Raw genomic sequence first — 14,428 nt, 5'->3', positions numbered from 1 at the left:
TATAGATCTGTGTTGGGCAGTGCCACACTTCGAGCAGGGGATAACCCAGAGAGAACTGTTCTATAGTGCCAGGATGTGTGGGGGGTAATTCATTATTTCTGTAGAGTGTTGTTATTAATATCTCTGCAGTGCTTTGCAAATTTGCAACCTACAGGGCAGTGTGCGGCGTGCTACTGCGCAGTGCCATGTTTATATATGGTATGGTACAAATTTGCATTGAATAGTACCAGGTATAACACAGTTTGGCATCTGGTAGTGCCAGGCAACCTGTAGGCTGCTTTATTCCTAGGTTAGGACAGTTGCCATGGCTGCTTGGCATCGGATATTCTCCAGGCTGGTGGAGAGGAGGTTATCTGGTTGGGTACAAGGTGTTTCCCCAACTGTGCTAACACTGCACTATCACAACACACTCAGTGACCACGATAACACACTCAGTGACCACGCACTAAAGCAGCACATACAGGTGTGATAACACACTCAGTGACTGCACTAACGCAGCACATACAGGCGTGATAATGCTCTCAGTCACTGCACGAAAGCAGCACATACAGGGATGATAATGCACTCAGCGACCGTACACTATTGGCGTGATAACGCTGCACTCAGTGACCTGCACTAACACCGCACTTACAGGCGTTATAATGCATTCAGCGACCGCACACTAACTCATCACATAAAGCCAAGATAATGCATTCAGTGACCGTACACTACAACTGTGATAACGCACTCAGTGACCTGCACTAACACAACACAGACAGGCGTGACTGCGCACTAACACAACACAGACAGGTGTGATAAAGCACTCAGTGACCGTACACTACAGGTGTGATAACGCACTCAGTGATCTGCACTAAGCACAGACAGGCGTGATAATCCGCTCAGTGATCGTACACTACAGGTGTGATAACGCACTCAGTGATCTGCACTAAGCACAGACAGGCGTGATAATCCACTCAGTGATCGTACACTACAGGTGTGATAACGCACTCAGTGATCTGCACTAAGCACAGACAGGCGTGATAATCCACTCAGTGATCGTACACTACAGGCGTGAGAACGCACTCAGTGATCTGCACTAAGCACAGCACAGACAGGCGTGAGAACGCACTCAGTGATCTGCACTAAGCACAGACAGACGTGATAACCCACACAGTGACCGTACACTACAGGCGTGATAATGCACTCAGTGATCTGCACTAAGCACAGACAGGCGTGATAATCCACTCAGTGATCGTACAGTACAGGTGTGATAACGCACTCAGTGATCTGCACTAAGCACAGCACAGACAGGCGTGAGAACGCACTCAGTGATCTGCACTAAGCACAGCACAGACAGGCATGATAACCCACTCAGTGATCGTACACTACAGGCGTGATAAGGCACTCAGTGATCTGCACTAAGCACAGCAAAGACAGGTGTGATTACGCACAGCACAGAGAGGCGTGATAATGCACTCAGTAAACGAGAACCTGATGAAGTTTGGGCTAAACAAAACCTGTTGGCGATTACAGTTTGCCTTCTGAAGACAGGCCAACAACAGGAAACTGGGTGGATCGCTCATTAACCTGTACGTAATTATATTGGCCTATTTATAAATATTCTAACTCACCACACAATTTATTTTCACCTGTTTGGTGCTGGGCTGTTTTCCAGAGTTGGAGATCAATAAAGCGGAGGAAAAAGAATTACCATCACTGTTTTATTGAATATAAGTAACATGTGGATAGGGTACAGAAAGAAAAAAGGGGGGTGGGAGAGGGGTAGGTACACAAATTATGAAATGTACAAAGAATAAACACTGCATTGTAGTAAACCTTCAACAGATTGAACCAAAACAAAATTTAGGAGGTAGTACACCTAACTAAGCATGAACGAAGCATGGTATTCCAAAAATTGTTACCAATGGGTCCAACTATGTCAGAACAAAGGACCTGGTGGTGAAGAGGAGGGGGAAGGATCATCCCATACTCAGAGCATCTTTTGTGCCCTGTAATCACTCTCGGGAAACCTGCGTATAAGAGGGTCGGAGGCAGAGGATGGATAAGGGAACAGTCATTTCAGCGGACATTCGTTTTAATAAACCCTGTACCTGGGGCAAAAGGATGAACGTCAATATTGTGCTGTGGGGAGCTTAGTGGTTATAAGAATATAACATATTACCGAACGATCATTAGCGGAGTCATCTCCATGATTTAAGGAAACAGCTATTTATGGGTTATGGAAATATTAACAACTGTTGAGACTTGACTAAAAACGGAGGTCTATAGAATTGAAATTACGGATAGGATGAAAAAACGTGGAGCCAACATAATCCTAATTATGCCAACAAACATTGGAAGTGGCCGACCGTGTGGTGCATCTGGATCTGTGCTACATATAATCTATTGAGAAGTGTTTAATATTTTTCTATGTGGGAAATACATTTGGATATCTGAAAACATGTCGGAAACACTGAACACCAACATTTTGAAATTCTGTGGAGAGATTGCGTAACATTAAATCAGCCAAAGGAGAAGCTTCAGAAACCTATAAAAATTCTCTGGAAGAGAGTAAATATTGCGGCTGAAGCGGAGTATAAGATATCAAAATACCCCTCGATGCAAAGTCACATAAGGAATGTACGATCGGAATTATCCAAGCATCAAATGTTATATCCAGGATAAGATCAGTGGCAGGAAAGGAAAAGGAATTTAGTATTATCCTTAACCAACCCTATTTAGGACACTAGACCTGTGGGGGTGAAGACTCAAATGGAGGAAAGACTCTGGTGTCTTAGTTCTGAAGGCCATTCTGAGCGACCTTGAAGTTGCTCAGAAGTTTGTTGCTGCCCAACCAATCGGATTCCCCTCACTGTGATGTCACCAGCCTGTGGGCAGATTTCTGTTGGACATCTCCTGACTCACCCAGATATAGTCAAACAACCTCCCATTAGCCATAATGCAGCATGGAGGGGCTCGGTGAAGGTGGCAGTGTAGGTGTGTAAGTGTCTGATGGGGTCACACAGAGCATAAAAGGACAAAAGTCCTGCCTCATAATCCAGGTATATCCTCACTCTATCACAGGGTATAAGCTTAGCTACCGGGATCTCTGATTGGTCATGTCTAACTACGTACTCTCTAAAAACATTTGTATGCAGACACCAGGACTTGTTATTATCCCCAATGTATATCTGGCGTCCTTTCCTGTCTATACTGGGATAACACATCCCCACCCTCCAGATACCTGACTTACTGACATCCACCTCCCAGTAATGTCGCCCTGAGGAGAATCCACTGGTGCTCATTACCTGCCAACACTTAAATCTCTCTGGTGTTTCTGGATATTTCTGATTTGGTGACGATGATGCAGTTTTCCCGTCACTGGATATATGTATCGCATTAGCAGCTGTGGTTACATCTAGTTTTAGAATTATTGTAGCTTCCTGCACATAGATCCCTGTATTTATCCCTGTTATTATAGCAGATAATATGTGTAATGTCCGGGAGATGAGTCCCACATCCAGATCTCCTGCCCCTGAGATGAGACCCTCATCCACATCTCCTGCATCATGGACCTGTGTATACCGTCTCTTTCTGTCTCTGCTATCACACAAGTCCCCTGTGTCCGGTTCCTGTAAGACAGTCACTGGGTCAGACATGTTACACAGCTCCTCAATGTGACGCATCTTCCCGGACAGCTCATCCTTCTTTATTTCCAGCTGCTGGATCAGATCAGAGACAGGGAGTGAAACGCGCTGTTCCTGCCTGGAGATCTCACTCAGGACTCTCTTCTCCAGGTCTTCCAGCTGTCTCCTGATGTCTCTAAACAGGGCAGTGACTGTCTCTGTTACAGCCGCTGCTTTTCCCTGATCCTCTCTCCTGCGCTCCTGCAGACTTTGGACTCTTTTCTCAGTCTCCGCTCTCTTTGTGGTCAGTTTCTGCAGAACATCTCTCAGCTTCTCCTTCTTCTTCTCAGAGGCCTCATCTAGAGACTCCATCTGATGTCCTCTGTGTTCCCCAATCAGGCAGCAGGACACACAGATACAGGCAGCATCCTCAGTGCAGTAATACCTAAAGATCTCCTTATGGACGGAGCATTTCCTGTTCCCCAGGGCAGTGGTGGGGTCACATAAGACGTGTTCTGCTGACTTGCTGTGTACTCTCAAGTGTTTATCACACAGAGAAGCCTCACACAGCAGACAGGACTTAGCAGCAGGTACAAGAGAGTCCACACAGTAAGTGCAGCAGATCTCAGTCTTCTCCTGATCTGGCCGAGTAGACATTAACCTCCCCACTATGTTACACAGCGTTATGTTCCTCTGCAGTGCAGGCCGCTCCTGACACTCTGCTCTGCAGTCAGGACAGCTATAAACTCCAGCCCCCTCCTGTGTATCCAGCACACGATCAATACAGACCCGGCAGAAGTTGTGGCCACATCTCAGGGTTACAGGATCTGTATAAATGCTCAGGCAGATGGAACAGTCCAGCTCCTGTCTCAGATCAGCAGACGCCATCGCTGCAGCGGGAGGGAGAAATGAAAAATATCTGAAATCAGTTGGTGCATTATACACAGGACAAGGCTAAGTTGTCATCTTAGTTATATCTATAGTAATACTATAGGATGCAGCTAATACATAAGGGGACATCATACAGAAAGATTTGCATTAGCTTACAGTTTCAACAATATTTTTTGTCGATCTCCACCAGGCGATAAAGGGGGAACATGGTCCACAATCATGTATTTTTAAAGAGGAAAATGCAATTCCATGTTTTGCTTTTTTAATGTGACGCCATAGGTTGGTCCGTGGGCTTGCTCTCCAGAGCTGCCTTTATGGACGACCTGTGGAGGCCCATTCTCTCTTTGAACGGTCGGGTTGACATGCCGACGGACCGTATGGACAGAATAAGATGTAAATAATGAATTTAGTACTGCAGGTATAAGGGGAGGTGATTCGTTGTAAAGTGTTGTTCAGTTACCTGAGGACGGGGCTAGTACCCCTGAAACGTCGTAATAAATTTGCATTGATTTAAAATCCCAGAGTGAGGTGCAGTGGATTCCACCAACAAGTGTCCACTGGCCATCTATTCATTCAAGTAAAGGCACCCGGGTACTTGCCTACTATACAGGGAGTGCCAGCTCGCAGCACCGATGAGAGAGAGATAGATAGAAACAGCTGTCGGGCTGTGTGTGTATTTTTCTTTATGCCTTGAATAAAATTGTGTTGGATCTTTAAATTTGGAGTGCCGGTTCTTTAACTTCTCTTTCTACAAGAGGGTGAGTGTGAATATATATAATATATGTATGAACTGGCTGGAGGTGGACTTCTGCATCAGCACCGGCTCATGTCAGTGTGTGTACGCGGCAGCCGGGAGCTGTGTGTCCCGACAGGCCGCCCCCAGGCAGCTCCCGCCACCACAATCGGGCAGTTGTCCAGCTACCTCTAGGCACCAAGCATGTAAATTCCCCCTGGCAACATGCATTTAACCCCCCCCCCCCTCCCCCAGGCAAGGATCCCATGGCAACGAGTATGTAGGTAAGTCGCATATGTAATGGGCATTACGGCGTGTGGCATACCGTGTAATGGGCATAACGGCGTGTGGCATAACGTGTAATGGGCATTATGGCGTATGGCATAACGTGTAATGGGCATTATGGCATGGTGTCTATAGACGCGCTGACAGAGGGACGATGTCTGCTGTCCCTGACAGCAGACATCTTCCCTCATTGCCCAGGGGGGGGCAGCGATGCCCCCGCCCATCGGCGATCGCTGTGATTGGCTGTTCAATGTGAACAGCCAATTACAGCGTTTTCTGTGTACCGGCGAATAACGTTCGCCGGTGACACAGGGATCGGTGGTGATTGGTGCTGTTTAAGTACAGCACCAATCATCACCGGGTGTAAGGGTGTCACTGGTGGTCACCCCACCTGCCCCCAAAGGCTGTGATTGGTCCGTCGGACCGACGGACCAATCACAGCCATTACACCTCAAATAAGATAACGCAGACAGCCCTGCAGCCGCAATTCCGGTCAGGAACAGCGTGCAGAGCGGTCTCCGTGCCCATATGTGCCCTATACTGACCTGATCAGCGTTGGTGGCATCCGTGCTGCCAGCTACTGGTGCTTCCTGGTTGCTCTTGCTTCCTGTCTGCTTGTGCTGCTGCTGCAGCGTCATTGTGTCAGAGATATATATATTGTGTGATATAATTTTGTATCTGCTGCCCCCTGCTGCCCCCCTTTTGTGCTGATCAGTATAAACTAACTGATCAGCACCTTTTTTGGGGTGCAGGTTTTTTTTTTTTATATATATACCCTGTCAGGTTGCACCCACAGTTGTGTGCCTGCTGCCCCTCACTGCTAATCAGTGTTGCATCACTGATCAGCAGTTTTTTTTTTTTGGAGAGTGCTGTGGGTTTTTTTTTTAAATTGTTTTTACACCCACGGTGCTTTTGTGGGTGTCCTGTGGCCGCTGAGCGCTGATCAGTGACGTACATCACTGATCAGCATTTTTGGCACAGGGTTGATCTAATTTTTTTTTTTTTTATCAAATTTCTATTGCCTTTGACTCAGCATTTTTTTTTTTTTTTTTGGAGAGTGCTGTGGGGTTTTTTTTTTAAATAGTTTTTACACCCACGGTGCTTTTGTGGGTGTCCTGTGGCTGCTGAGCGCTGATCAGTGATGTACATCACTGATCAGCATTTTTGGCACAGGGTTGATCTAATTTTTTTTTTTATTTTATCAAATTTCTGTTGCCTTTGACTCAGCAGTTTTTTTTTATTTTATTTTTTTGGAGAGTGCTGTGGTGTTTTTTTTTAAATTGTTTTTACACCCACGGTGCTTTTGTGGGTGTCCTGTGCCGGCTGAGCGCTGATCAGTGACGGATGTTACTGACCAACATCTGTGCTCAATTTTTGGCGCAGGAGCTTTTTTTTTTTTCTTTTAACTTACACGTGTTAAAGCACTACATACACACTACATACCCCCCGTGTTAAAATAAAGTTTGTACCCCCCCCTACACTATACACGTGTTGAAACACTACACTTAAAAATAATAAAAATGTCCCAATCATCCCAAAGACTGTTTTCAGCGGAGGAGGCATATGCCCTTCTTGCCTCTGACACTGACACAGCCAGTGAAGTAAGCGATGAATTGGCATTTGTCTTAAGCTCCTCTTCCTCCTCTAGTGATGAGGGACCCCCTCAAAGACGCCCCCGTAGAGCAGCTGAGACCCCCCCCCAATGATTGATCTCGTATGGACCCCACCACCAGACAATTTTGAGCCCCAGGTTCCTGAGTTTTTGGCCAACCCAGGAATCCAATTTGATACTACAGGCCTCAAAGAAATTGACTTTTTCAAAGTCTTTTTCTCTGATGATTTTATAAATTTAATGGTGGACCAAAGTAATTTATATGCCCAGCAGTTTATTGCCCAAAACCCCACGTCATCATTTGCTAGGTGGACCCCTGTAGATGCAGTAGAGATGATGACGTTTTGGGGTCTGGTGTTACATATGGGCATAGTTAAAAAGCCAGAAATTAGGCAATATTGGAGTACAGATGTTCTGTACAGCACCCCACTTCATCGTATGGCCATGACCCGGACTCGTTTTGAGACGATCCTTAAATTTTTGCATTACAACGATAATGCACAGTGCCCACCCAGAGATGATCCCACCTTTGACCGGCTATTCAAAGTCAGGCCGGTCATTGATCATTTCAGCGCCAAATTTGCTGAGATGTACATCCCCCAAAAATTCATTTGTGTAGACGAGTCACTTATACATTTTAAAGGAAGGGTTAAATTCCGCCAGTACCTTCCCAATAAGAGGGCAAGGTATGGCATAAAAATGTATAAGCTGTGCGAAAGTACCTCAGGGTACACCCACAGGTTTAGGGTATATGAAGGGAAGGACACAAGAATTGAACCGCCAGAATGCCCCCCCTCCCTCGTAGGTGTTAGTGGAAAGATTGTCTGGGATTTAGTGCACCCCTTCCTGGATAAGGGTTATCACCTCTATGTGGATAACTTTTACACCAGCATCCCCCTGTTTAAGGCCCTTGGTTCAAGAGGTACAGCAGCTTGCGGTACTGTGCGCAAGAACCAAAGAGGCCTCCCAAAAACGCACGTTGCCCAATTACTGAGAAAGGGTGAAAGCAGGGCAATATGCACCGAAAATATGTTGTTGGTCAAATATAAGGACAAGAGGGCTGTCCTTATACTGACAACAATTCACGGAGACAGTACCACCTCCGTCCCTGTACGAGGTACCAGTACCCACACCTCAAAACCTATTTGTATCCTAGATTACAATAAGTACATGGGCGGAGTGGATCTTTCAGATCAGGTACTGAAGCCGTACAGTGCCCTGCGGAAAACAAAAATATGGTATAAGAAGCTGGCCGTGTATATCATCCAGATGGCACTGTATAACGCTTACGTACTATTCCGTTCTACCAGCCAGACAGGGACATTTATGCACTTTCAAGAGGAAGTCATAAAGGGCCTAATATTTGGGAACCAGCAGGCAGAGGGCCCCAGTACTTCTAGTACTGGCCCCAGTACTTCTAGTACTGGCCCCCGTATTGTATCAGGACAGCATTTTCCTAACGAAATCCCCTCCACTGGAAAAAAGGGCAGGACACAAAAAAGGTGCAAAGTTTGCTATAAAAAGGGAATACGAAAGCAAACTATTTTCCACTGTGAAACTTGCCCCGACAAACCCGGCCTATGTATGAAGGAGTGCTTTAAAATATACCACACATCTATGGATTATTAGGTTCATCATTTCACCGTGCTTCGGGGGTCTTGCTAATGCGACATAGCACCCACCATTCATTCCACCAGAATCTGTGCTGCAAAATCCAAATATCACTCCTCACCTTCTGAGTCCTGCCATGCACCCAAATGGTATTTTTTGGTCACATATAAGGCATTGCCGTACTCGGGAGAAATTGCGGCACAGATTTTGGGGTGCTTTGTCTCCTTCATTCCTTGTGAAAATGAAAAACTTTGAGCCAGAACTGCATTTTTGTGTAAAAAAAATGTAATTTTTCATTTTCACAGCCCAGTTGTACCACAATTGGTGAAACCCCTGGGGGTTTGAAATGTACACTATACCCCTAGATGAATTCCCTGAGGGGTGTAGTTTGCAAAATGGGGTCACTTGTGGGGGGGTTCCACTGTATTGGTGCTTCGGGGGTCTTGCTAATGCGACATAGCACCCACCATTCATTCCACCAGAATCTGTGCTGCAAAATCCAAATATCACTCCTTCCCTTCTGAGTCCTGCCATGCACCCAAATGGTATTTTTTGGTCACATATGAGGCATTGCCGTACTCGGGAGAAATTGCGGCACAGATTTTGGGGTGCTTTGTCTCCTTCATTCCTTGTGAAAATGAAAAACTTTGAGCCAGAACTGCATTTTTGTGTAAAAAAAATGTAATTTTTCATTTTCACAGCCCAGTTGTACCACAATTGGTGAAACCCCTGGGGGTTTGAAATGTACACTATACCCCTAGATGAATTCCCTGAGGGGTGTAGTTTGCAAAATGGGGTCACTTGTGGGGGGGTTCCACTGTATTGGTGCTTCGGGGGTCTTGCTAATGCGACATAGCACCCACCATTCATTCCATCAGAATCTGTGCTGCAAAATCCAAATATCACTCCTTCCCTTCTGAGTCCTGCCATTTTTTGGTCACATATGAGGCATTGCCGTACTCGGGAGAAATTGCGGCACAGATTTTGGGGTGCTTTGTCTCCTTCATTCCTTGTGAAAATGAAAAATTTTGAGCCAAAACTGCATTTTTGTGTAAAAAAATGTAATTTTTCATTTTCACAGCCCAGTTGTACCACAATTGGTGAAACCTCTGGGGGTTTGAAATGTACACTATACCCCTAGATGAATTCCCTGAGGGGTGTAGTTTGCAAAATGGGGTCACTTGTGGGGGGGTTCCACTGTATTGGTGCTTCGGGGGTCTTGCTAATGCGACATAGCACCCACCATTCATTCCACCAGAATCTGTGCTGCAAAATCCAAATATCACTCCTTCCCTTCTGAGTCCTGCCATGCACCCAAATGGTATTTTTTGGTCACATATGAGGCATTGCCGTACTCAGGAGAAATTGCGGCACAGATTTTGGGGTGCTTTGTCTCCTTCATTCCTTGTGAAAATGAAAAATTTTGAGCCAGAACTGCATTTTTGTGTAAAAAAATTTAATTTTTCATTTTCACAGCCCAGTTGTACCACAATTGGTGAAACCCCTGGGGGTTTGAAATGTACACTATGCCCCTAGATGAATTCCCTGAGGGGTGTAGTTTGCAAAATGGGGTCACTTGTGGGGGGGTTCCACTGTATTGGTGCTTCGGGGGTCTTGCTAATGCAACATAGCACCCACCATTCATTCCACCAGAATGTGTGCTGCAAAATCCAAATATCACTCCTTCCCTTCTGAGTCCTGCCATGCACCCAAATGGTATTTTTTGGTCACATATAAGGCATTGCCGTACTCGGAAGAAATTGCGGCACAGATTTTGGGGTGCTTTGTCTCCTTCATTCCTTGTGAAAATGAAAAATTTTGAGCCAGAACTGCATTTTTGTGTAAAAAAATTTAATTTTTCATTTTCACAGCCCAGTTGTACCACAATTGGTGAAACCCCTGGGGGTTTGAAATGTACACTATACCCCTAGATGAATTCCCTGAGGGGTGTAGTTTGCAAAATGGGGTCACTTGTGGGGGGTTCCACTGTATTGGTGCTTCGGGGGTCTTGCTAATGCGACATAGCACCCACCATTCATTCCACCAGAATGTGTGCTGCAAAATCCAAATATCACTCCTTCCCTTCTGAGTCCTGCCATGCACCCAAATGGTATTTTTTGGTCACATATGAGGCATTGCCGTACTCGGGAGAAATTGCGGCACAGATTTTGGGGTGCTTTGTCTCCTTCATTCCTTGTGAAAATGAAAAACTTTGAGCCAGAACTGCATTTTTGTGTAAAAAAATGTAATTTTTCATTTTCACAGCCCAGTTGTACCAAAATTGGTGAAACCCCTGGGGGTTTGAAATGTACACTATACCCCTAGATGAATTCCCTGAGGGGTGTAGTTTGCAAAATGGGGTCACTTGTGGGGGGGTTCCACTGTATTGGTGCTTCGGGGGTCTTGCTAATGCGACATAGCACCCACCATTCATTCCACCAGAATCTGTGCTGCAAAATCCAAATATCACTCCTTCCCTTCTGAGTCCTGCCATGCACCCAAATGGTATTTTTTGGTCACATATGAGGCATTGCCGTACTCGGGAGAAATTGCGGCACAGATTTTGGGGTGCTTTGTCTCCTTCATTCCTTGTGAAAATGAAAAATTTTGAGCCAGAACTGCATTTTTGTGTAAAAAATGTAATTTTTCATTTTCACAGCCCAGTTGTACCACAATTGGTGAAACCCCTGGGGGTTTGAAATGTACACTATACCCCTAGATGAATTCCCTGAGGGGTGTAGTTTGCAAAATGGGGTCACTTGTGGGGGGGTTCCACTGTATTGGTGCTTCGGGAGTCTTGCTAATGCGACAGAGCACCCACCATTCATTCCACCAAAATGTGTGCTGCAAAATCCAAATATCACTCCTTCCCTTCTAAGTCCTGCTATGCACCCAAATGGTATTTTTTGGTCACATATGAGGCATTGCCGTACTCGGGAGAAATTGCGGCACAGATTTTGGGGTGCTTTGTCTCCTTCATTCCTTGTGAAAATGAAAAATTTTGAGCCAGAACTGCATTTTTGTGTAAAAAAATGTAATTTTTCATTTTCACAGCCCAGTTGTACCAAAATTGGTGAAACCCCTGGGGGTTTGAAATGTACACTATACCCCTAGATGAATTCCTTGAGGGGTGTAGTTTGCAAAATGGTGTCACTTGTGGGGGGTTTCCTAACTTTTAGCATCTTATTGTGCCGAGAAACCTACATGGTGCCTAAAAAATAATCTCATAAAAAGGAGGCTCCAAAATCAAGTAGGTGCTCCTTCTATTATGAAGCCTGTGGTTTGGTCAACGTGCACACTAGGGCCACATATAGGATATTTATGAAAACAAAAGAATTGGGGGAATCAATCTTTAGTCACATTTCTCTAGTAAAATCTACTGTGTTCCTTAGAAAAATGTATTAAAATTGAAAATCTGCAAAAAAAATGAAATTTTGAAATTTCACCTACACTTTGTTTTAATTCCTGTGAAACACCTAAAGGGTTAACAAACTTCCAAAATGCTGTTTTGAATACTGTGAGGGGTGCAGTTTTTGAAGTGGCATCATTTATGGGGGTGTCTCACATACAAGTCCCTCAAAGTCACATCAGAACTGAACCCTAAAAAAATCAGTGTTTGAAATTTTCTTGAAAATTTGAGAATTTGCTATTCATATTTTAAGCCTCCTAGTGACCAAAAAAATTAAAAGGAGGTTGAAATAATGATGGAAACATAAAGTAGACATATGGTCTATGTTAGTTATTAACTATTTTGAGTGGTATGATTATTTGTCTCACAAGCAGAAAATTTAACATTTTTAAAATTGCTAAATTTTCAATTTTTTTACGAAATTTTGGTATTTTTCACAAAAAAACACAGACTGTATCGACCAATTTACCACTAACTTGAAGTACAATGTGTCACGAGAAAACAATCTCAAAATCACTGGGATAAGTAAAAGCAAAAAAAAGTTATCCCCACTTAAGTGATACATGTCAGATTTGAAAAAAAGGGCTCTGTCAGAAAGGATAAAACAGGCTGCGGCGGTAAGGGGTTAATATATTGCACTATGGTGGCGATTTTGTGTTCATTAAATTAGGACAATCTACTTTAGCTTGATTTGTCTTTGGATAAAAATTCCTGTACCCCATGTGTATATTGTGCGCAAAAACCTTTATTATTTCCTATTTTCTTTGAAAACATCACCTAGGCGCCATTTATACACCATTCTACCTTTTGCATTGCTGAATGGCTGCAGGCGGAGCTGGCAAGCAGCGAGTTCTCACATACAACACATGCACATATACACATTTATATCCGCCTATTCTGGGCGGGAAGCCGCAAGTGTTGAGTTTTGCATAAGATACATTTAAATAAATCAATGAGTTAAACACATCCGGACCGTGGTGTCGCGCTAGTGGCTGCTTACCGTCTCTGCTGATACACGCCTTTGATCCACAGACCTGCCAGTGATACGGAGTAGGGATGGCGTCCCCGGCGTTCCCTGTGTGGAGTGGGTGTGGGGAGATTTTCTGTGTCTCCTAGGCTTTAGTGGACACTTCTGGGTTGGCAATGTTCCCGCCGGGGGGTGATGTGAAAGACGTGACACCGGCCGATTTTCTGTTGAATGCGGTGCTGTGGATTAATGCTGGTTAAGACAGTTGATCTGTGATAGTTATTCAGCTGGAGTTGGCTAAACCTTGTCAGAGGAGGGGAGGGGCCAAGCGCCAGGCTAAAGAGGAGCACTGTGATTTCCAGATACAATGGGGCAGATTTATTAAGCTGTGAAGTGTTAACTTGTCTGGTTTTTATCACCGGCCAATCAGCTTCTAACTGTGAAGTTACAGGCTTGGTTTGAAAAATGACAGGTAGGAGCTGATTGGCCGGTGATAAAAACCAGACAAGTTATCACTTCACCAAGCTTAATAAATCTACCCCAATGTTCCTCTATATAGCTGCTAGGATCGCATATTGCAGGTAAGATCCCACCCAGATTGCATTGAATACTAGACCAAGCATGTCCAAACCATGGCCCTCCAGCTGTTGTGAAACTACAAGTCCCACCATGCCTTGCCACATTTTTGCTATTGGGGAATGCTGAAACTATGGCAATGCTCACTGGAATGTGTAGTTCCACAACAGCTGGAGGGCCACAGTTTGGACATGCCTGCGACTAGACCAACATTCATCCAACTAGTTGGTTGGACTGAAAATCTGGTACTGTATGGGGGGCAAATGACAATCAGCATTTTGGTCAGCCACTGTATAATTCCATGTATCACACAGAGGAGGCAATGTAACAAGATACTGACCTCTCACTCAGCAGCCCAGAGCTCCAGAAGTCCCCCCCTGGACGATTTTTCTCGTCGCCTTTAGTTTCGATCACATAGACCACAGCACCTTTGCCCTGCAGGTTCTTGTCTCCTCTACAGGAGCCATGTTTCTGGAGCCCGTTCATTGCCCTTTTAATCGAATTGTTGGTCTCCAGAGAAATGGCCGCCGCGGCTTGAGGAAACTATGAAAGAATACGGCGATTTATGGGTTCCGGAGTAATTACAGTCCCGGTTTCCACTATTGCGAATCCTGATGGGAGATTTGTACAGCGCTGATTGTTAATATTCATTTTTATTGAGTTCTGAGGAGGAGTTATTATGGCTAAGCCTGGACTACATATCCCAGCATACCTAGCGTGTGTTTCAGGGTGGATTAGC

General features: G+C 44.8%; 1 protein-coding gene across 1 annotated transcript; it reads right to left on the bottom strand.

Annotated features, from left to right (window-relative positions):
- Nucleotides 1–1,703: 1,703 nt before the first annotated feature.
- Nucleotides 1,704–14,374, bottom strand: LOC146073599 (E3 ubiquitin/ISG15 ligase TRIM25-like). Its single transcript, XM_083180878.1, has 3 exons — nucleotides 14,030–14,374; nucleotides 13,147–13,352; nucleotides 1,704–4,495 (listed from the first exon to the last, which is right to left on the bottom strand). Exon 3 carries the CDS (start codon nucleotides 4,491–4,493, stop codon nucleotides 2,901–2,903), a length of 1,593 nt encoding a protein of 530 aa, XP_083037004.1. The 5' UTR covers nucleotides 4,494–4,495; nucleotides 13,147–13,352; nucleotides 14,030–14,374; the 3' UTR covers nucleotides 1,704–2,900.
- Nucleotides 14,375–14,428: the final 54 nt, after the last annotated feature.

Source organism: Crinia signifera, chromosome 4 (genome assembly GCF_055691185.1).
Source record: "Crinia signifera chromosome 4, ASM5569118v1, whole genome shotgun sequence".
In the NCBI taxonomy this organism is placed as follows: domain Eukaryota; kingdom Metazoa; phylum Chordata; class Amphibia; order Anura; family Myobatrachidae; genus Crinia; species Crinia signifera.
This window is presented reverse-complemented; position numbering and strand designations above follow the sequence as displayed.